Source organism: Spermophilus citellus (genome assembly GCF_964194105.1).
Source record: "Spermophilus citellus genome assembly, chromosome: 11".
NCBI classification, from domain to species: Eukaryota; Metazoa; Chordata; class Mammalia; order Rodentia; family Sciuridae; genus Spermophilus; species Spermophilus citellus.
Window position 1 is genome coordinate 93,178,374 of NC_138192.1, and position 24,280 is coordinate 93,202,653.

The 24,280-nt window shown below is 38.2% G+C and overlaps 1 protein-coding gene across 5 annotated transcripts in view; it reads left to right on the plus strand.

Annotated features, from left to right (window-relative positions):
• The window catches only part of MYO1B (myosin IB), a 169,137-nt gene extending 145,158 nt beyond the window's left edge, over positions 1-23,979 (plus strand). For 2 of the 5 annotated variants that reach the window (XM_081260809.1, XM_081260808.1), the window contains 11 exons: positions 1,788-1,856; positions 3,552-3,638; positions 3,920-4,006; positions 5,805-5,891; positions 8,992-9,066; positions 10,509-10,643; positions 12,640-12,746; positions 15,222-15,354; positions 15,911-16,063; positions 17,422-17,549; positions 22,651-23,979. In XM_081260809.1, coding sequence (XP_081116935.1) covers positions 1,788-1,856; positions 3,552-3,638; positions 3,920-4,006; positions 5,805-5,891; positions 8,992-9,066; positions 10,509-10,643; positions 12,640-12,746; positions 15,222-15,354; positions 15,911-16,063; positions 17,422-17,549; positions 22,651-22,774 — 1,185 coding nt within the window. In that variant the 3' untranslated portion in view covers positions 22,775-23,979. The remainder of the gene's footprint in view (positions 1-1,787; positions 1,857-3,551; positions 3,639-3,919; positions 4,007-5,804; positions 5,892-8,991; positions 9,067-10,508; positions 10,644-12,639; positions 12,747-15,221; positions 15,355-15,910; positions 16,064-17,421; positions 17,550-22,650) is intronic. The other 3 variants (XM_081260811.1, XM_081260810.1, XM_081260812.1) reach the window with 3 other exon arrangements.
• Positions 23,980-24,280: the final 301 nt, after the last annotated feature.

Sequence of the window (24,280 nt, forward strand, 5' to 3'; positions counted from 1 at the left end):
ATTTGCCAACAGTTGTCGTGTTCTTACTATGTATGTAGTTTTTACGTATTTAATTCTCTCAACAACCTTTTAAGATGGATGTTCTTAAGATGCCTTTTTTAGGCCTGAGAAAACTAAAGCATTGAGGTGTGAAGTAACTTCCCCATGGCCACATATGGCTGCAAATGGCAGAATGGGGAGCTGAGTCCAAGGATGTTTCCAAGCTTGACTATACCAACTTATATATAGCAAGAAATTTACCTTGTTAGTTTGGACTTAAGATTGGGTAAGACAATGTCATTAACCTTTTCACTCAGGTTGGGTCAGTTTTTCAAAATGACTGACTCTTCTATATTTATTGTAGCAGCATTAAGATGGCCTGATTTCCAGAAAGCCAAAGCTGTGTTTTGGTAGAGTTCTGGTTTTTCTTCAGTCTTCATATATCTGACCCTATTAACTCTGGGGAAAGATTCAATAATAAAGTATGTTTACTTGATTAATATGGAATTTCTTTTTGGAACTTTCTTTCTCACTTTTTTTATAGACGTTTGTTGGAGGCACAACACAGATTTGAAAGAAGCCTGAGGTTACCCATAGGCTAGATTGAAATTGAGTTGTATTCTTGAAAAATGAATTTTAGTGATAGGAACACCTCTTCCAAGCGTTTTTTATTGTTCTTTACTACAGAGTTAGTTGGAAAGTGATTAAATTTGGAATCAAATCTCAGCTTATTCTTTTTTTTTTTTTTCAGTGACAGAGAGATTTTACTATAAGGCTTTTTTTTTTTTATGGTTACTTATTCTTGTGTAATACATTTTAGTGTAGTATTTCCAAGGTTTGGAAATTAGTGAGGTACTTAAACGATTAAACCAAAGAAAATGTGCTTGGTCTTTATCTTTAAAATTGCTTACCCTTGTTAAAACACACAACCAACTGGGGGCACAGTGGCACACATCTGTAATCCCAGCTACTTGAGAGACTGAGGCAAGACAAGGTCAAGGTCAAGGCCAGCCTGAGTAACTTAATGAGACTCTGCCTAATGATAAAATAAAAGTCTCACCAGCTGCCCACACTGACGAGATGAGTTGGGTTCAAAAGAGCTGGCTGCAACATTAAGTTAAGAAAAGGCGAGAAATCATGCACCACAGAAGTAGTTTTCATGTTGAGGGTAGGATGGCTCTGCAACCTTAAGGGTCAGCTTCCACACTGGACAGTGCTGGAAAGGGAGAGTGTACACCCGGAATCTATTTTATAGGGGGGACTCACAAAGGAGATTCTTCAAGTCCTTGAAGGCAAGAATGAAATCAGGCTCACCTTTACTTCATGGTTTTGTTCTAATGGGGGCTCCATATATAAATGTTCAATCAGTTGATACTGGTGTACAGAAATTTTTACCCGATTTCCTGTCTGGAAGCAGGGTGAAAACAACAAACTAGGGAGATTCAAGGTTGGCCCAATAAGTTGCATGTGACAAGTGACACCAAGAAGAGAGAGCACTCAAAAGCAGATGGGTCCATCAGAATATGAGGCTCAGCCTTAGAACAGTGTAGAATAGGTGTTGACAGGGGTGGCCCCTAAGCCATTTGGAAGTTATTTTTTTGTTTTCTTGATGTGTACGTTGAATTTACTGTAATAATTTTAGATTTTATTATTTTGGTTCTTGACATGTTTGCTTACAGAAGAAGTGTGAATGATATAGGGTCCTTTGTACTAAGTGAGCGAATATCCTTTCTCAGCCTTGCAGTGTCCGCATCACAGATATATATATATAAATACAGCTGCTAATATCTTCCTCTTTTATCCTACAGCAACAAAAGAGGTATCAACAGATAAAGAGTTCTGCCTTGGTAATTCAGTCATATATCCGGGGTTGGAAGGTGAGTCTAAAAGAAGTATGCTTTGTTTATTTGGGGGGTTGGGGTTCTTCCCAGGATGATGTATTTAGGCTTACCCTGCAGGGGAGGACTCCTCTGCCTCCTGCCTACCCAGTAAACAATCCAATGGGAAGAATAAATATTATGGGCCAAGTGGGGGGCCCTGATGGCCATGTCTTGGCTGCTTCCTTCTAACCAGCTTTCTTTTTGAGAGCTTTGTTCTCCAAGCAGGAAGTTCTTGAAACAATACTGGACATGATCTCCGTATTTCCTTACCCCAGGTTTTTGACGGAAGCTGTGGTCCAGAAAGGTCTTACAGCCATTGCTTCCATGCTTGTGACGAGTCCTGTGCGATTTCAGCACCCCCAGCCTAGCAATTTCCATATGACCATCTTGCAGATTGCCCTGTCATGACTAAAAGATCCTGCACTCTGGCCATGTCTAGTGGAGAGAGGGTGATAAGGAGTGGTCACTGTTGAGTAACCTGGTTCCAGTCCTTCCTCCATAGCTTAGTTCAGGGTTCAATGAACTGTGTCTCTCATGCCCCATATCTAACCTGTGGCCTGTTTTGATACAACTAGCAAGCCAAGAATGGCTTTCATATTTTAAACTGTTGTTAAGAAAAAGCAAAAGAGGTGATTTCATGACATGTAAAATTTAATATAAAATATAGCTTTGAATGCCATGAAGATTTGTTGGGACATAGTCACATTCATTCATTGCACAGACCATCCAGTGCTTTTGTTTAGCACTACAGCGGCAGTCAGGTGGTTGTGTTAGAGGTCATCTGACCTATAAAACCAAAAATATTTACCATCTTGCCCAGTACAGAAAAAGTCTGTGAACTTCTTGCTCGGAGCCTGTGCTGACCACTTTGCTGTTGGGAGATTTTATGGAGTAGTCTGGATCTAGACAGGATACTTTGAGGCTCCGGGTGTGTCCAGGCTTAGGGCTTCTTCAGAGAGTATACCCTGGGCCAGGAGTCCAGCAGCATTGGTGGACATTTGTCTAAACTGACCACGGAGGCCCTGGTTGTCCCACAGAAAAAATGTCAAAATGCAGACCTGAGCACACAGAGTAAGTGACTGCTGCCTGCTGGGTCTTCCCTGACCTCATTACTGGACCTTCGGACTCAGTCTGCAGGCTAGAAACTGTAGAGCCAGGACCTGGAGTCCACCTCCAATCCAGATACTTCCCTGGCTTCCATAAAATCCGTTCCCAGCCATTACTGAAAAGAAGCCACCAGTTTGGGATCAGTGTGGTCAATGTTATTAGCAAATTTTAAAAACTTCTTTTAAATAAAAAGAATAGCTACACCTATATTCGAGACAGGTCATGATCAAAGAGGTACTATCTCTAAAGTTCCCCCGACCACATTTTGAGAACTCTCCTCTCCTCTGATGTGTGTCAGCTTGCATCGCTGTGGTTAGATTTTTCCCGTTGCCTCTCAGGCCAAGAGGCTGCTGTTCTCATCCTGTGCTGGGGGTGGGGGGGTGGGGTGGAACTGCCCTGTCAGGCTCAATGCTGTCGTTTTTGACCATCTCAGACTGTTCTGGGCTTCCCTTTCTTTAAGATGTTGATGTTTCACTGGGTTATGGGTGTTAGGACTTTCATCTCTTCCAGAATTTTCTCTTGGTTACTATAAATTTCTTTCTTTTTATTTTAACATTCCCTTATTTGAGTAATTCTGTATCCTAGGCTCGAAAAATCCTACGGGAACTGAAACATCAGAAACGCTGTAAGGAGGCAGCCACAACCATTGCCGCCTACTGGCATGGGACCCAGGTAGGCCAGAGGCCCAGAGGAAAGTGATGGGCCAGGAGTGACATGCACAGAGCCATGGACCCTCAGCTTCAAGGGGCAGAACATGTTTCACTGGCTTAAGCTACTGAGCACGCGTTTGCCTTTCACTCTTGCCAACATTTTGGTGTGGGGTGGTGGCACATGCTTTTGCATTTACCGTTGGTGGTGACTGGTGTGTCTCTCTTTTTCTTTCTCCATTGGGGAGCAGCAGTAACCTTTCCTGCCTTAAACTTTTCTGTAACTCCTTTTCAAATGCATCACAGGCGCGAAGGGAACTGAGACGGCTGAAGGAGGAGGCTAGGAATAAACATGCTATTGCAGTTATTTGGGCTTACTGGCTTGGATCTAAGGTACTTGGTGCTCGCGTCCCATTACTCCATTCTGGAATTCTGCAATAATCAATCTTTATCTTTAGCATACGAGGGGATGAATGATTATAATCAGTAGTGACTCAGCCTGGTGCATGTCCTAGCAGCCAGATTTAATAAACCTGGAGATGTATCAGTAGTGTGCATAGGAAGCTTAGGCATGTGTAGACCAAAACAACTAATTGCTTACTAATAAGGCATTAGTATATAGTTGCTAATTTTGAAAAACTCTTCAGTAACCTGCATGCCTGGTTTCTCCCTCTTACCCCCCACCCCTCCACTGATGTATGCTGGCAGCCTTTGTAGAGGGTTTTTTTTTTTTTTTGGTGGGGTGGGGGTAGGGGGCATGTTGGGAATGTTAAGATTTGGACTTGAATTAGTCCTCAATGTGTTGGCAATGAAAATGCCTTTAATGCATGCCTTAAAAATTAATCCATGAATGAAATTGTGATTTTTTTGGCTCTATGTGGCAGCTATTGATTATTAGAAGCAAAATATTACATGTGAAAAGAGTTATCATCTTTGATTTCACAGAAAATTGTGCTCATGCAAAGCTAGCTATAATTGCCACCGAAGAATCCCAGGAATTTCACCATCAGCTGTTTGCTTTCAGAAACAAAGGCCTCCTGAAATGTTCTCCCTAATCCCCAGGCAGAGTCGTGGGCTCTGTGAACATTTCACATACCCCAAGGGACAAGGTTTTTAGATGTTTTTGTTACTTAGAAAACCAAAGGTCATCTTTGCTAAAAATGTGTATTCCAGTTAGAGACACAAATATCCACAGAGTCCTCTGTTTTTAAGTCTACCTTGTCAACATTAGGAGCCCATCTTGTGAGAAAAAATGAGAAAAGTCAACCTTTGCCTGCATAAAGAACTCAGTTTGCCAAAACTAACCAAAATTGTTCATTGGTGTTTTTCCTAAAACATCTGTGAAAAACAAACTAGTTCCTTTCATCATCTAAGGGAAATGTCCTCGCAGGGGCAGAAGGACTTTTAGATGTTTTTTTGCTGAGATCTCTCCACTAATGAAGCTTATTTCCCAGTCATGTGCTATATGATGTCTTAAAAAATTAAGCCTATTTTTTCCATTTAAGATAGCATGCATTAATTTTTCCCTAAGATTAATATACAAACCTGAAAGGTATTTATTTCACTTTTTGCCTTGTTTCAATCTCCAATATATTTCCCTGTTTGGGACCTTAGCTAACATTTAATTTTTATACATACTACTTCTAATTTTTCAACTGGAAAAAATTATTTGAGTTTTTAAATTTTCTTTCTCTCTTTTTTTTTTTTTTTTTAATTTGCACTTCAGTGAAGCAACCTTTATTCTTCTCAGTTTTGCAAATGGTTGTTCATGAGAGTTGCCTTTTTATTCATTGAAATGAGGTTCACAGCTTCTGTGGCCCCATGTACTCTCAGCAAAAGGGAAATCTAGTGGTCACTGTGTCACTCACCATTCTAAGGCTTCAATAAGGAATAAGAGAGTAGAGAAAGAAACAAAGAAAGAGCCAGAAAGGGGGGGGGGGAGAAGAATGGGCAGGGGAGTGAGGCACATGACCTTGGGTGCTACACAAATTGCCTCCTCTGGAGCAGAATCACCAACAGCCTCGCCAGCTTGACACCAATCCCTTGGGTTGAAGTGGTTTTGCTCTGTTCCTCTTTCGTTCTGGAATCCTATTCATAAATTGGCTTTTCTGTTTGGTGGGGTATCTTTTTCTGGTCATTTGTGCTGTCTGCATTGGGCTGTCTCTTTTATTTACTATCTAAAACATTCTAGGCTCGAAGGGAATTGAAACGCTTGAAGGAGGAGGCTAGGCGTAAGCATGCGGTTGCTGTCATTTGGGCTTACTGGCTTGGACTGAAGGTACTTCCTCTACCACTTCTTTCTGCCCAGGGTGAACTCTGTAAAGCCTAGCACCTACTAACCCTGAAAGAACTACTGATAATGCTTGCTGATGGTCTGCACAGTCTATAAAATGTCATCTTGCCTGATTTTTCTTTTTGAGAAGAAACATGTATGCTAATATTTTTGTGATTGTAATTTAATAGGTGTCAAGTCGTACACAGTGTGGCATATTTTATGAAAGATGCTTTGTCACCTGAGTTTGATTTTGTGTTAATCTTTTGAGCATATTTTTTTTTTAAATCATAAGACAGAGCACAATGGTGGAGCTGAAAGCTGACCAGCCACCCACAGTCACCAGCCTGGGCATAGCGGGTTTCCTTTGCCTGCATCTGCCTCTTCTGCTCCTCTAAAGGCTGCTTGGAGTCCAGCATTCTTCAAAGCAAGCATCATCTTAACTGTTCAGCATAGACACGAAAGGGTTTTGTGTCAGTAAACTTATGGATTTTCATGAATGAGATGACAGAGATCAGTGGATCTTGCAGTTAATGAGAACTTTAAATTCAAATGCCTTGTGATTAGGGCAGGGTTTTATTCCAGAGAGATGCTTATTGCTGCAGCAGGACAAGGGTACACATAATTAAATATGTAAATACGATTGAGCTTTGAAAACCTTCAAAATGACTTTCAGACAATGTGAAGATTTGGCCTTCTTAATATTCAACTACTAATCACCTTAAGGAATCATCCAAAATCATCTATCTATAGTGCCTACTGGGGATAATTAGACCCCCTCTTTTTTTTATACTGTATTCCTCTTCATTATTTTTACTTTAATCTGATAACACTGAATCTTATTCTAAACATTTAAATATTAACTGAGAAATCATTGACTCTGAATCTGAACAACCCTTAGAAATATCCCTGAATCTTTGAACTTTCTACAATTTCCCCTGAAAGTTCAGCCTATAAACTTTAAAATGTCCTTATTAATCCTGATTACTCATGAAGTAATTTTTGAAGTAATTAAGAAGTAACTTAAATGTGAATTTAACAGATGTTCTGTTTGAAGAATTCTGAAAAAGTTCGTTAACTGCTTTTTTTTAGATGCCAAACAAAACTAAACATTTTTCCATTTTAGTCACATCTTCTAATTTGCATTGTAATTTTCATAAAAAGAAGGGAAGTAAACAACATTGAGTCAGGATTCTTACTCTGTGATAACTTCTATCAGTAATAATATGTTTATCTTCAGTTCTTGGTTTAATTGCATATTATTTCAAATGTTTTTGCATTCAAGGTGTGCATTAGCAACCTGCTATACAAATTCAGCTTGTAGATATTAAATGTCATTTTAGCAGAAGTTAAATAGCTTTTCCCCCAGTTTCCAATGAGGCAAAAATATTTTAATGTGTTACCACTATTATTGTTACAAAATAAGATTAAACTTCTTTGGAGTCCAAAAATGAAATTAATTTTACCTTTTTTTTTTTCTTAAAAGCAGATTATATTGATATGAACAATAGCTTTGCCCTTTGAAATGATTTGATTTTTTTTTTTTTTTTTTTTTTTTTTTTTGGAAATGATTACAAAGTACACTAAACCCGGACCTTTTAGGACTCCTGGTGCCCACGAGAGGTCTCCATTGTATATACCAGCATGTTGTCACCAGCCTTTTACTGTTTATGTTTTGGGGAGAAATGACCTATTTTGTAGAATATCAAAAAGCATGTTGCAGTGAGCTCAGTTATTATAATGAGTTTCAACTAGATAGAACTAACCACAGCAGAACTTCTAATCCCTTGTTTAAAGATGTTCACATACAACTTGTGCTTTCTTATACTATTATAATTTCAGGAAATTTTCAATTTCTTCATATCCCTTCTAGCATCATAAGTTGGAGATTCAAAATATTTGTGAATCTAACAATTCCATGGCTAAAAGGGAAATTATAAGTGGAATATAAATAAATACAAGGAGGAACTGCCTTTATGGCATATGGCATAAATTTTAAACCTTAATAATCTTCAGTTGTGTATAGTGGGTCTGGGGCTCAGATGCCCAGAGGGACCAACCTAGTGACAGAGAAGCAGCAGGTGGAAGATGGCATGGGACCGCAGGACTCAGGCAGTTTGGAACATGCCTGTCTCTTCAACAGTGACCACTCTGGCCCACCGGGTCCTTTACTTGTAGGAATGGGGCTCACTGTTGCTAAACCCAAGAAAATTATAAAAGAAATCTACAGTCTTAACGAGTAAGATATTTATGTACAAACTGAGTTTGGTTAGTAGGTTGGTAGCTTTCTAATGTAGAAATATTTTGAACATGTGCATTTAAACCTAAGAAATTGGCAACAAAAGAAAAAGCTACTTAATTCCGGATTATTCAAATAGAGTAATATTTTGCTATATCCTGGCTCTCCCATTTATATTAGGATGATAATAAATTTAATATTTCTCAACTTCAGAGTTAGCTGTATCATTCATTCACAAACTCCTCATTTAGTTATTGTTCTTCATTAGACAGTATACAGAATAAATTAAAACAATGTAGCAAGGGAGAGTGAATCAAAACCATAATATATGTTTTAAGTGCTATGATAACATTAAGTGTAAATTGAACGGAGGATAATGGTAGTTTAAAAGCTTCTTAAATACTTATTTTTAGCCACATTCAGTTTTCAGTGTACAACACTGAAGTTCTGTCTTCATATGCAAGGTTTTTGGAAATATCAATATAGTTCCTCAGATATTTCTTTCCCCCGCATTTGTTTAAAAAAAAAAAAACTGAAGGGAGATTATCTTATGTAATATTTTCTGAAGTGTATTTTAATTTGTGGCAAGTTTGCACAAATGTTTCTTATCAAATCATCTATTTTAAAAACCTACTAATGGTATTTAAAACATCCATTCATTTTGATATTATCATTTTTCATCTCTCAATTTCTTTTTCTCTGACTTAAGATCTACCATCTGAGTGTGCTTTCATTAGTTTACTCAATCCAGAAAGGACACTTATCAATTGCTTGTTTCACAAGTTGTCTTTTTTAAAAAAAGAGGTGTATCATTGTGATCACATGCTGGCCAAGCTGTAACCACAGATCTGCTTTATCTTCTTAAAGGTACGTAGAGAATACAGGAAGTTCTTCAGAGCTAATGCTGGAAAGAAAATCTATGAGTTTACGCTTCAGAGAATTGTAAGTTGACACTTTATATGTATGGCTAATTAACCTTATTGGATTAAGAACTTGCTAATACCAACTCAATAAACTCAGTAAATTGTGAATTTTTTTAAGCGATAGTGTCTTTTTTGGTAACGATTTTAAATCATAACTGAACAGAGTTAATAATCTTTTGTATCATTCCCCACGCCCCAAATTCAGGAGAATTGTGTCAGAAAGATGGTAGGTGCCCATACATGATTCATAAAATTGTCATCTTCTTTGACAGAAAAAACTTGGAGGAAAGTGATTCATCAGGAAAGTCAGATTCTTTCTCTGTTAAACCTCAAGAGCTGCAGCAGGGCAAACAAGTTAGGGGTAAAGGAAAGCAAAACTGGGTGAGGCTGGATCCTGCCCTTTGCTTCTAGAGAAGTGAATGCAGTGGGGGAAAGAGTACAAACACTGGGACGGGCCTGCATTGCTGCTTAAGATTTGTTACTTTAGCAAGTTATGTAGCTTCTGCAAACCTTGTTTGGTCATCTGTAAAATGGGTGTAATAATAGCACTAACCTCCAAGCTGTTATGAGGATTGAAATGGGATAATGCTATGAAACTCTTACAGTGCCTGGCACATTATATATAGATGCTCCTCCACTTAATGATGGAGGACTCCCATTAATTCATCATATATTGAAAATATGATATAGATAATACACTGAGTACGCCAAACCTACCAAACATAGCCTAGCAGCACACCCCACTGCGGGGTTTTAGTTGTGCACCCTCCTGATGGCACGGCTGACTGGATGCCGTGCTCACTGCTGTTGCCCAGCATCTCGAGAGCCTTGAGCCACATGTGACTAGTCCAGAAAAAGACCAGAATTCAAAGAACAGTTGCTACTGAATCTGCATTGCTTTTGCATCACTGGTAAAGTTAAAAAAAAAAAAAAAAAAAAACACAAGCTGAACCTTTGCTAGGTTGGGGACCATGTGTTCTCTATAGCTGTGCTGTCCACCGGGGCTTTCTGCAGTGATGAACATGTTCTATAACTTTGAGATACATAAAGTATCTGCTTGCCACATGAGGTTATGGAGCATTTGAATTGCGGCAGTGTGACTAGGAACCCAATTTTTTATCTTATTTTATTTGAATTTCCAAAAATTTTAATACAAATAGCCACACATACCTCGTGGCTACTTATTTGACAGTATAGCTCCATAGTGTTGACTGATGTTAACACTAGTGTTCGTGTGACTGTTTGAGTTAGTTTTCTATTAACCATTTGGTAGAGCTCAGATTTCTCTACTTGATATGAAAGAATGGACTAGAGACTTCCCAGAGGAGTTACAAAGTTCTATGAGCTAAAACTTGATAAATTCTACTGAAGACTGAGGTTCATTTGATCATAGAGCATGTAAAACAGTGTCTTTTCTGATATATTTTCCTCATCTGGTATCTTCTCTCAAACCCAACACAGGTACAAAAATACTTCTTGGAGATGAAAAATAAGATGCCTTCCTTATCGCCAATAGACAAGAATTGGCCATCTAGACCTTATCTATTCTTGGATTCCACTCACAAGGAACTAAAAAGAATTTTCCACTTGTGGAGGGTAAAAAATGTCATGATTGCATTTCTTCAGAGACTTATTATATATTTCGAGTGTTTGACAGCTGTTATGTAAAATCAAATTTTTTTAATATTTATTTTTTAGTTTTTGGTGGACATAATATCTTTATTTTATATTTATATGGTGCTGAGGATCGAACCCAGTGCCTCATGCATACTAGATGAGCACTCTACCACTGAGCCACAACCCTAGCCCCTAAAATCAAATTTTTAACACATTCTTCCTTTGCCTCAGAGGGACTTATTTGAGGACTTTGGTATTCTTGAGCTTTGCATTCGCTGTACTTGACTTTCTGGGGGCTCCCTCAGCAGCCGAGGCTAAGCCTGTGAGGTCTCCCCTCGGCCATGGTTAGAGGAGCAAAAGATTGTACCAACTTTTTGTTCCAGGTTCCAGTTGCTTTCAAGTGGTCCAGTTTGTGTTTTTCTCTTTCTGTGAAAAGATATTACAGGAAATAGAAACTGAAATTTTAACGTCTTCAAACAAGATAGTTAAATCCTACAGTTGTATAAGTTTATCAGATCTGTTGAATACATACGATCCACTTATGAACACAACACTTGGATTGACTGGAAAAAGGCATTGAAGTCCCTAAAAGACAAGATGTCCTCTACCTAAAATAAAGAGAAGCTGAAAATCTATTTTTTATTGCCTTATATCTTAGTACTCTAATTTCATAGGAAAGCACAGCGTGCAATTTAGGTGTTGGGGTGCATGGAGTACTTGTTATAGATGTTGACTTTATTTCAGAAACTTGGTTTAACCAGGTATGTGGAATGCTAAATATATGCAATTATCAGATGTAATAAAATCATTAGGTGGAAGAGTTTATATTTAGTCAAGGAATCATGGGTGGATATATTTTCCAGGCAGCGCTTTCCTGCCTAGCAGTGTAGCCCTTGTCCTTTATGTAAAAGAATCACATGTGTATAGAGTGACATTATTGCTAATTAGCCTGACAGGTGGGACTTGCTCAACATATGGAACTGAATTATGAGTTCTGATCTGTAACAGAGATTCAACAACTCCTCAGTTGTTCATCTCCCTGATTGAGTGTAACATAGAAATTATTTTCAGAAAGAACAACAGGGAGCTACTAATGCAGGGGTCTGCCCTTCCCTCCCAACCCCATTCTGACCTACCTGGGACAGGAGATGGGGGTTGAGAAGCCTGTTTCCTCCTGAAGGGAGCCTTTCTGTGGGAAGAATTGGAAGCAATGCTAATGTTTTTGCATGAAGTTATTTCAGCGGTGGTATTCAACCCCTCACCTCCAACTGAATGTCTTGGAACATTCATCCTAAAAGTTTGTCCCTGCTTCTCTGGCCATCCCAGTCTCCTTTCATTGTGTCCCCAGGATCAGGATGAAGGGGGACTTCTCAAGTGTCTATGCATGTTGTAAAGTGGAAGTAGGAGGATTTGTTCTGGTGTTTTTCAAACTATACATCATAGCATATTTGTGGGTCTTGAAATCAATTTAATAGCTTACTACCAGGGTTTTTAAATAATATAAGTAGAGAATAGAAAATAGCAGAGTACACAACATGCAGAATTAAGTATTGTTTTGCGAAGCTTTTTGGTCATCCTCTGCGTGTGTAAACGTGTGCACTGGGTTGTGAGGTCCAGATTTTTTTGCTTCGTGTCTCTGTTAAAGAACTGAGCCTCAGGACTGGGATCCTTAGGGACTGACATCACAGCAGGATGAGTCTGCCCCTCACAGGGCACATGCTAGTTGGGCCCTGGTGGGTTTTGAAGAAGCATTCCACATTCCACAAGAAAAATAATAGCCTTTGTACTTTTCCAAAACCAACTTCTTAAAAATCAGGAAGGAAAAATGTTTTGGCCTCTTAAAATGAATGTTTTTTTCACTTTCACTTTTATTCTTATTGCTATTAAATTAACTTAGCATATTTAAGAACAAGTAAAAGTTCATTTATATAAGTGATGTTTTCTTTTTTGTTGTTTTTTTCCTCGTATCTCACAGTGTAAAAAATACAGGGACCAATTCACAGACCAGCAGAAACTTATTTATGAAGAGAAACTAGAAGCCAGTGAGCTCTTCAAGGATAAGAAGGCTTTATACCCATCTAGGTATTCTGGTTTTGCTTTACCCATAAAAGTCAATATTTTAAAACTTGTTCTCCAATACATATGAAGGTCTTTCCTAGGGAAGTTTTGATTTCAGTACTAGATGAACAATTATTAATTTTGTGTATAATTTTCTAATCAGCTGGATGTGAGTGCACATAAACACACTTAAGCGATAGTTTCCACAGTATTCTTTGATGAAATGAGATTACAGGTGGTTTTACTCTGTTGACATTAGCCTGCATACTTTACTGAATAATTGGAAAGTCATATAAAATAAAAATATATAGGCTATTAAGATAAACTTGCATTTAAATTCCTATTTTCAGATTTCTCTTTGCAATATCTTGTAAATACCATCCCAATCTTCCTGCCCTAACAAGCCAGGTCAGAAACTCATTCATAAGATCAACAAAAGTGAAACAGTGTATTAGTCTCTGGGTGTTGCATAAGCATGGGTTTGTGGTGTCCTTCGGTCAGCTAACTCATCAGTCATGACTTCAGTAGCCTGTGCAGCAAGTTCAGCTGCTTTATTATCAACACCACATACTCAGAAAAAGAAGAAACACAATTGCAAGTTTGGCAAGTGAAGTCCTTGGCGAAGACTGCTTATCTGGTTATTTGTATATATCCTGCACCCATCGTTTCCCCCCACAATTACTAATTTCATCTGGCACTTATAAAAAAGTACTTGTACAATTTCAAGCCAAAAATCTTCTAACTTGTTTTAGTAACAACTTGTTAACTTCTCCTAAAGACTGACTTAGAAATAAAATTTTTTTTATTTCATATACTGTATTTCATATACTGTTTCCATCTTCATGTCTATTTGAAAGCTCTTCATATATATATATATATATATATATATATATATATATATATATATATATATTTTAGTTATAGATGAACACACAGTATCTTATTTATTTTTATGTGGTGCTGAGGATCAAACCCAGTGCCTTGCACATGCAAGGCAAGCACTGTACCACTGAGCCCCAGCCCCAGCCCCGAAAGCTCTTCTTTTTAAAGGACTAAATGAATGCAAGTTGCCGGTCTCATTGGCTTTAAATATTTTAAGTTGCACAGCTTCCTTGTTAGCTGATGTGGCTGTTCCAACTGGTACTTACTCCCTTACATCCAACATAGTGCCTGAATCCAGAGTCGTCCCAAGTGCCTGCTCTGTGAAGCCTGCTTCAACAGGAAAACTGTCTGGATGCTTTCTCCGGCAACTAATGCCATTCAACTTTCCTTTTATACACTTAGAGTCACCTTCTTAATGAACATTCCGTGTAGATGACTCTTAGAAACTGGAGGCCGGAGAGTACATTTTTGAGAAGGCAAACTTGCAGGCTCTTAGCACTTTTCATTATTTAAAACATGCTTAAATAGGAACACACCAAAAAAAGTTCACTTCAAGCCAAGTTCTTTTTGGGTAGTTTTTGTCAGTTTTCAGGGACGGTGGTGGTGCTCTCACACCACAAGCAGTGGGAGACGTGGAATAATTAGCCCTCCCACCTCTCTGTGAAACAGCAGCTCCTATGGGCGTTGGCCTTTCATATCCCAGGAGCTGTGAAGCACTGGCCACCTACGTGGATTTTTCTTCCCTGATCCTCCACCCACGATGCAAGCATTTAAAGTTGTGTGTGCACACTGCCAGAATTGAATAGCTCAAAATGAAGCTTGTAGATCTCTTAAAGCTGCAGTTTTTTTCCTTGGTGTCTTTGAAGAAACTGCCCTAAGAGAGTCACCCCAGTCTGTAGGGAAATTGACATCTTAGTGACACATGCAGGGTCATACCTTTGCCAGAGTAATTTGTTTGAAAGAAAGCTGCTCTGATTCTGAATGTGGGTCTTGGCCACTCTGACCACTTGGAGGCACATCCTAGGCATCTCAGCTGGGCTTCCTTTCATACCTTGCCTATTTAAAACCAGAGCTACATGGTGTACTAAGTGCTGTGTAGTGATTACGCCAAATCCATTTTTCCCCAGAAGCCTTATTGGTTTTCTTCTTCTCTGTGAGAAAATGAAATTTCTCTTTGGAGAAGGTGATAGGAATATTTCAGTTCTTTTTTTCAGTGCCACATATTATTTAAAGGCATTAGTAAAGCTTCTGTGGGCAGCTGTTAACTTTATATTAACAGATTAGAAGAAATTGCCTTTTCTTTCACACGAGGCCATGTACTGGAGTCTAGCCCTCCTTGTTAGTGATTTCTATCTTGATTGTTCCATGGGATAAGGTTTTTATCAAAATCCTACCTACCAAATGCCATGATCACATCTAAAATATATTTGAAACAGGTTTTAAGTTTTCATTTTCAACTTACATTTAGGACAGGTGCAAGTGAAATATATAAAATAAATTGATATTACTTTTCATGAAGTTGTCAGGTACTCCTTAGAAGTAACTGACTTGTTTCCTTTTGTCCACAGTATTTCCATTTGAAACCATTTCTAACATGCAGGAATTGTTTCTTCTTAGTGTTGGGCAACCATTCCAAGGAGCTTACCTGGAAATCAACAAGAACCCTAAGTACAAGAAACTCAAAGATTCCATTGAAGAAAAGATCATCATTGCTGAAGTTGTGAACAAAATTAACCGTGCTAATGGGAAGGTAAAAATTCTAACCTTGAAGATTTGAGAGGCCCCCAAGACAGTCTTCCTTAGTTTTCTGAATGTTAAAATTTACATCTCCCCTGGCATGATGGTGCATGCTTGTAATCCCAGCAGCTCTGGAGGCTGAGATAGGCATATCGAGAGTTCAAAGCCATCCTCAGCAACAGCCGCTAAGCAATTCAGTGAGACCCTGTCTCTAAATAAAATACAAAATAGGGCTGGGGATGTGGTTCAGTGGTTGAGTGCCCCTGAGTACTCAATCCCTAGTACCCCCCCAAAAAAAAAAATTTACAGCTCGTATTCTCAGTGTAGTTAACCTGAGGGGATTTCACCTTACCTTTAGGCTTAGGCAAAATTTTGCTTACTCTGAAATTTCTATGGATTTAAATACATTATTTATGTCCTTTGACCTATTCTCAGTTTATATAGATATGCTTCCTGAAAGATGCTGAAATAAAATGTGCATTTCTGCAAATTACTAATGCTTTGAACTTATGGACCATTTGGGGGTGTTTGTGTTCACTGGTTTTACATCCCTTTTGGTTTTGTTTTAGAGTACATCCCGAATTTTCCTCTTAACAAATAATAATCTCCTTCTCGCTGATCAAAAGTCTGGACAAATCAAGTCAGAGGTTCCCCTGGTGGATGTGACCAAGGTATCGATGAGCTCACAAAATGACGGCTTCTTCGCTGTCCACCTCAAGGAGGTAAAAGTTCACCTAATGACTTGACGAGAATGTTTCTCTGTTTGTCCAATTTCTCAGCCATGGATTTAAAATTTTCCCCATCAGACTAGTACTATTGCCTGATGTCCTCCCTACTGATTTATAAATTTTGGCTATGTTAACTCCTGTATAAAATCTCATGTTCGGTTTTTCAATAATTGAATAAGGTTAGTCACTTTTATTGATTTGCTCACTTGATGTTTTAAATTATGTCTCTTCCTGTTCTTTATTCTGCATACCAACTTACATATGTCTTCTTGTTCATTTTTGATTTGTTGTTTTTTTATCAAAGGACAAAACTGCATTAAAACCATTGCCTAATGATTTTGACCTAAAGGTTTCCTAAGGTTCATACTTTCTGCTTAACCAGGACCTCCTAGCTTGAATGGAATGGTTAAGTGTAGTAGCTAGACTTGTTCTCATTTAACTTTCATGAGCCATCCCAATTTTTCTTATCTTTAAAATGGGGATAGTAATTTCCCTACTTCATTGCATTACTATGAAGATTAAGTGATACTGTATGTAAAGTGCTTAGCACAATACCTCTCATGTATAATACCATTACTAAATACACAAATGTCAACAAATGTTAATCATATTTAGGGATATGCATCTAGGTAATATAGTGACACTGACCGACTCCTAACAGAAAAACCCAAAAGCTTACCTTAGCCTGTTTTCCCCACCATGCATTTTAACATAAAGGGGGTGTTTTGAGTCACAGGACAGTGATTATCAACCTCAAGTACACACTAAAGCAGAGTGGTACTCTAAGAAATGCTGACTTTCAGACCATACCCTCAGAATGAAACATAAGCATCCTATTTTTAGAAAGTTCCCCCAGATGATTCTCCTGTGCAGCTTAGGTTGAAAGCTGCTACTGTAGGACATTTGTTGCAAGTGTTATTGTTGTTATTTTTTTTTTCAACCAAATCACTCAGGAGTTTTTTAAATAGCTTTTTCAGATTGAGTCATAAGCTAGGTCAATGCTCCTTGATCCTGAATGTGCAGACCCACCACCCAGGGATCTTGCTGTGGACTCTTATTCAGCGGCTGCTGTAGCAGAGCTGAGATCCTGCTTCTCTAACAAGCTCCCACATGATTTGGATGCTCCTGCATGTCTGTCAACCAGCTTTGGTAGCAAGGGGTGGGATAACCTTACTCAAGTGCTCTGGCCAATTGGAAGAAGTATGGCTCTTGTCCTTACTGTTTACATTGGGGAAATGGACTCCCGTGTCTGAAGTTTTAAGGAGACTATAAATAGGTTTTCAGCCAACCCTGTAAACATTTTCCTCCTCTGCTGTCTTTAATTATCTCTGACTCTTGGCTTGTCCTTTCAGGGCTCAGAAGCAGCTAGTAAAGGAGACTTTCTCTTCAGTAGTGACCACCTGATTGAAATGGCCACCAAGCTGTATCGCACAACTCTCAGCCAAACCAAACAGAAGCTCAATATTGAAATTTCTGATGAGTATGTTCATATATTGTTTAATGCACCTTTTTGCTTTTAGTTTTATAATTTTAGTTCAGCTCTTTGATCTCATTCATTAATATAGCAGCTACTTATGTACCCACTATGTGTCTAGTATTCATTCTGGTTAAAGGACAGGCAGTGGATGGCACTGTCCAAGTCCCTACCTCAGGTACCTGACATTCTAGGGGGAAAGAAGAAGATACCCAAATAAGATAATAAGTAGGTGGCAGGGTTTGGGCTAGTGATAGGTGCTTGTGGTAGAGGGAAAAAAGCAATAGTCAGAGGGTATTCTTCTTAATAAGAAGGTCAGGGAGTCCTCTTTGATTCCGTGACTCCAGTAAGGAAGCGAACCGGTAGGCAATCTCAAGAGAGACTTTACAGTGCAGAGCAGCAACAGGTACAAAGGCCCTGAGATGGGAACAAACTTTGTAGCAGAACAGATGGTAGAAGACCCTGAAGAGAAAAACATAGCCTACTCATGTAGAGCTTGGTATCTGAGCTAAGTTGAGGCTTTACTAAGGATGATGAGAAACCATTATAGGTATTGAGCAAGGGTGTGGCAGGATCTGATTTATTTTCAAAGATGGCTTTGGTTGCATGTAGACAGTAACTACTGGGAGGCAGGGATGGAAGCAGGACTCTGAGCTGTCTAGTGCAAGGGTGATGTGGCTTAAGCTAGAGTGAGGTGGTGAGAGGTAGCCAGCTTCTGAGTGTAATTTGAAGGAAAACAAAGTGTATTAACAGATTGGGTGTTAGGCTTTAGGCATTTGTTGCAGAAGTAGATATTGAGGGATGAGGGGTTTAGAAGTGGCCAGGGAGATTCTGAATGGTTAGATTTGAGATGACTTTTTTTAATATACATTGGTAACTAGAGTTGGAGTAAAGGCCTTCCATGTTAACAAGGGGGTATTAGTGCAAAGACTGGTGCAAATTTGAAACTTGCTTTTTCTTCATTTCACATTTGTGTTCAAATTGTAAAGGCTAATTATTTGCATATAGGATGGGACATCCCGCCATATATTAAATATACACATGTGAGGTGTTTGAATGAATTTGAGTGACTAAATTGATTAATACTTAACTGATTATTTGTTATTAATAATAACAATTATTAATAATATCAATAATTCACCAACAACTTATATACTTCTTTGCATATGTTAGAAAGATTAGATAACCAGATAACATAGGAAGATTTTTTTTTCTTTTCTTTTCTTTTTTAGTACCAGGGATTGAACTCAGGAGCACTCAACCACTGAACCACATCCCCAGCCCTATTTTGTATCTTATGAGACAGGGTCTCATTGAGTTACTTAGCATCTCACTTTTGCTGAGTCTGGCTTTGAACTCACGATCCTCCTGCCTCAGCCTCCTGCACCTTTGGATTACAGGCATGCACCACTGTGCCCTGCTGAAGATTTTATTTTATAATTCAAAGTTTTTCATGCTGGGGATGTAGCACAGTGTCAGGGTACTTGCCTGAGACTTGTGAGGCCCTGGGTTCAATCCCAATACTTTAAAAAAAAAAAAAAAATCAAGAGTTGCAGTTTTTTAAAAGAAGTTTTTGTTTTGTTTTGTTTTTGTTTAAAATAAATTTATACCTATCTCAGCCCCTTTGTGAATCACACTCTCAGTGATGTTAGGATTTATGGTATCTTTAGCTCATCCTCAGTTCTCCCTGAACACTAGGGATATTGATGGGGTAGGAGATGGAGCTTTATGGGTACACTACACTGGGAATGGATGTTTGGACTACATAACTTGTTACTTTCTTATAAAAACAAAATAAAGAATATTAGGGGAAAAAAGATAACAGCAGATTAAATTCCATTTTAATTAAAGTTTTAACCTGTCAGGGCATGTTCGAGCTTTTAACTCCCTTTGGTAGAGGTTTTTCATAATTTGGGATTCTGGGCTTGGTAGCTCCTGCCATTTCCTGCTCATCATGAGATCATATTTATTTCAAAGGTTGATATATTCCCCCTCGGTACATGGATGAAGCAGCCTCATAGTTGCCCATGGTATTAATAGGGTTATCTGTACAGAGGCAAGAAATCACAAGTAATCCAGACTTCAAAGGATGGTACTTTTAAGCACTTCCTATATTGATATTCTAAGAACTCTACTCTTAAAGAATGTTAAGGAAAATGTGCTATGAAAGAAATGTTCTCTGGTGAAAATGGAAAAGCAGTCTTACCATATGACTTCTCAGAACCTCTGAAATCTAGTTGCACACTTTGACTCTCTGGAGGAGCTTTGGAAGATGGAATGGACTGTGTTTCCCAAATGTAGTCAGCCACCCACCGAAGCCCTCTGGTGGATCTCCCGGGCTGTGTTCAGAGGCGCACCACTCAGGAAATGGTGCTGGATGAGTTCACTTCTGGGCATTCAGGACTCTGCCTGTCAGAGAGGTGTATGGTATTCTGATGGTACAGTGTGGCCACGTGAAGACCACAGATACATGACAACATTGTCACTCCTCTCCTCTGGTTCCCAGTGGTTGGGTGTTCTGATAAAAGTAAAGCAGCTGATGGAAGAAGTTTCCAGTGCAGCTCTTTCAAAACCTTGGGAGCTCCTTGGTCAGGGATGCCTGGGTCTGTGTTTTCAGCTGACAGTGACTTGACTCCATTTCCTTGCCAGCTGCAGAGAAGCAGTCAAAAACAGCTTGCAGTTCAATGACTAACCCCTTCCTCGTCACATCGTTTTTGGAAGGAGAAGTAGTGATTCTAACAAGCCCAGTTTCTGTAGTCATTATGGATAAACTGAACATTGGTTTTCAGGAAGGCAGTCAATCTTAGTGCAGTTTTAAACTTGCCCAGGTAGAAATGAGAATTGAATTCATTGAGAGACTCAACCGCCTTATATGATTCCTAATTCTTTTTTTTTTTTAATTTTTTAAAATTTTTTATTTTGGTTGTAGATGAACACATACCTTTATTTTATGTATTTATTTGTATATGGTGCTGAGGATCGAACCCAGTGCCTCACACATGCTGGGCAAGTGCTCTACCACTAAGCCACAACCCCAGCCCCAGATTCCTAATTCTTAAACTCACAAACGGTTTAGTTGATAAACATTGCATTTTGAAGATAACCTGCAGGTGTCCAGAATTTCTAAAAATGAAGTCCTGAATATAGTGAAAACTACAGTGAATTTGTTCTACCAAATATTTTAAATATATGTATCATTTAATATATTAAATCCAAACAACCAGTCTATGTCGTTTTTACTTTGAAATTCTAACTGGTATTAATGCTGCAAAATAATGCATTCCATGTAACTGTTTGCTGGAACATGATTTTCAGTTTTGTCCTCTTTGAAATGGAGATGAATAGTAGTCATCGCCTTCTTAGATTGTGTTACAGCTGAGTTAACACAAGTAAGTGGCCAGGAACAGTATGGTACATGGTCCCCAATGCTTTTGAGCTGTTGATATTTCTAATATGAATCTTGGTCATGAGCTATGAACATGGAGACATTAAATGGTATGTTAAAGTCAATAGGAAAAGAAGGTCCTACACTTTGCACACACCACATATGATCGTTGAAAATGAAAATGTAAAATATTTGATTTTACATACATATATATGAATTTTTATTGAATTTTTTTGAACATTTTTTTTCTTTGAGGCACATGAATAAAAGCATACAGACCAGAAACATACCTCGGATAGGCAAACGTGGAACTATAGCTCTTCTTTCAATCCTTTCAAGTGGAAAAGAAACAACCCATTTAAAAGGCCATCGTGCTATCTTTGTAAAACAACTGATGAATTAGAAGCTTTCATGTTATTTCGCTCCAGAAATGGTGTTTGCAAAACACAGCCTCTTCAGACCACAAAACTAAGTTGACATATCCAAATGAAATTGTTCAGGCCCTTGCTGCTACTATGGATGACCATGAGGAGTGATCTGCCAAATACCTGTTACTCACTTAGTAATGTGCCAGCAACCCAGAAAAACTGTTCCCTGAGAACAGAGAAAACATTGTTATGGGATATTGATGTGGTAGAGAGAAAAGTCAATGGTTTTGAGATGGGAAGACCTGGTCCAGCTGTGCTACTCTAATGCCTCCCAAGAGATGCAGTCCCTGAGAGAAGGACTCTCATTTTATACAGCTGGCTGTCCCTCACAGTGCTGGGTACAAAGAACAAACTTGTAGACAGTCACTTGTCCCCGGCTGGTCTGCAGAAGGAAGGATTTGAACTAGAATATGGTTTTTTTTAATGTATCACATATACCACTGGTGGAGTAAGAGGTAGTTTTAGGTGTACACTAATGGATTTTTAATGTTTTAAAATTTTAAATTTAAATTTTTTTGTGTGTGTGTATATGGTTTTTGTTTGTTTGGTTTGTTTGTTTGGGGGTAGCAGGGATTGAACCCATGGGCACTTAACCACTGAGCCTCATCCCCAGCCTTTTTCATTTTTTGAGACAGGATCTTGCTAAGTTGTTGAGGCTGTATTTGAACTTGTGATCCTCCTGCCTCAGCCTCCTGAATTACTGGGATTACAGGCATGTGCCACCATTCCCAGCTTTTATATAAATATTTTAATGATTATTAAATGACAGATCAAACTCATGGCTTTATCTTTGTATAGTCACTATTACTTTGAAATAGTTTTAGCTATAAGTAAATATTAACATAGTATACATGTGCAAATATGACAAAAATTGTGCAGGAAATATATGCACACCCAGTGTTTGGAGAAGATCTCAAGGCTCCTTCCTGTTCTAAAATTCTCAATTTCATTTCTGAGTTTGTTGATAATTTAATCAGACCCCTCCCCAGTTTATGTTTTTGCCAGAAGCAAGACGGAAATAGGACATGTTGGTCTTTCCTTTTGAAACATGGAAATAATTATTCTCAGCTCTTCTTGCCTTGTTGGAATATGTTTAGTTAATGAGCTCCGGCTTACTTAGGGCTGAATGGCTACTGGAAGTAAAAGACAGTAATACAATTCTGTGTTAAGAGGTGTTAATAAGAAGAGGTAATACTTGTCAAGATCAATATCCCATTAAAAAACAAAATCTAATATTACTCTAATCACCATCTGTTTTGTATATACCTTAATTTGTTTGATTCTTTTCTCCTAGGTTCCTGGTACAGTTCAGGCAGGACAAAGTATGTGTGAAGTTCATTCAGGGCAGCCAGAAAAATGGAAGTGTCCCAACATGCAAACGAAAAAACAACCGTCTCCTTGAAGTTGCTGTCCCCTAACTGCCGCCTCCTCTCTCCGATTTCATGGACTCCTTGTAATAGTGCAATTTTGTTTTGTTTTGTTTTGTTTGGGTTCATTGTATGTTTGGGAACTGCCAAAGGCTAACCGTTAGAGTCCCTTGGCAAAATAAAAGTATTTGACTAATCAATTTTTATTATTGGAATAGTTTAACCCTTCACTACATATTCTGTCCTGGGGCAGGATTGTAGAAACTAACAGTGTCTGTTTCTAATGTTATATGTGTTTTCTCTTTAGTTACCATGTTAGATTTGTATACCCCTAAATCAACGTATTATTCATAAGTCATTAACCCATGTAAGTGTAGGAAACGGTCTTAAAAGATAGTACATTCATTTATCAAATATTTATTGAATGCCCACTCTATGCTGGGCACTGTGCTAAATGGTATAGAAACTTATTAGGAGTCTTTTTACTTTTAAGGCTATTGCATTCTGGCTGGTTTGTGCTGGTTTAACAACAGCTGAGAAGGTTTCATAAGACTGGGACCAAAATAATAACTGCTAATGATGGACAGCATTAGTAGGATCCCTGTAACAGGATCACAAACAATACACACTTCAAAAAGGGCTGGTCCTAGAAGAAATATAAATATGACTGGGTAAAATCCCTCTCCATCTTTTTCTATTTGAAAAAAGAAAACTGACATTTGAACAGGACATTTTATTTGTTTGGATCTCCTGTAGTTACTTTTAACAGTAGAAAACAGAAGCCTTATTTTAGAAAAAGTGACAGAAGGAGTCTGGTAAGACTGTTTCTGTTTCTGGTGAACATCATATAGGATCCTAGTATGTTAATATCTGCAGTGTTGTTTTCACTGGAATTTGAATAGCTATTTTCCCAGCTAACACATGAAGTTAGGCTGAAAGCCTCTTACAGAGTGGCAGACGTTCAGTATGATGTGCAATAAACATCCGAGATCTTTTTTGAAAGTTTTATTTATAGGATACATTTTTGTATGAAAGAGGTGGTTGGCACAGGGTGCATATTCTAGTCAAGGATCAAAAGTAAGTTGGTGTTAAATTGCGGGGCTTTTTTTTTTTCTCTCTCCTTTCAAATTTACAATAAGGATTCATTTTGGAAACTACGTTTTTAAACTTTGAAACCAAATTGTTTCTTATTTGGGAGGATAATGTACATATCTTGGTATCATGTTAAATAATAAAATTGTTCTAATTTGGTGCCACTTGCTGGATCACAACTGTATTTTTGTATTTCAAACTATTTTCGTATGTTGTGTGTCAAATGTATTGTCTCATAGAATGGCTTTACAATCCAAACATTATGTGTTCTCTGTGCTAATTGAATTTCACTAATCTTTTATAAACCAGAAACAGTCATAGAAAATATTTTCTAAGGATTTTCTTTTGATTTTTGTACTTAAAAAAAAAATTGCTCACATAAAGAAATTCTCAGGAGTCTTTGTGTTTATTGGTGCAGGTAGAGGATAATTGTTTTCATTCTTTTCCACTATGGACCTAAAGTGG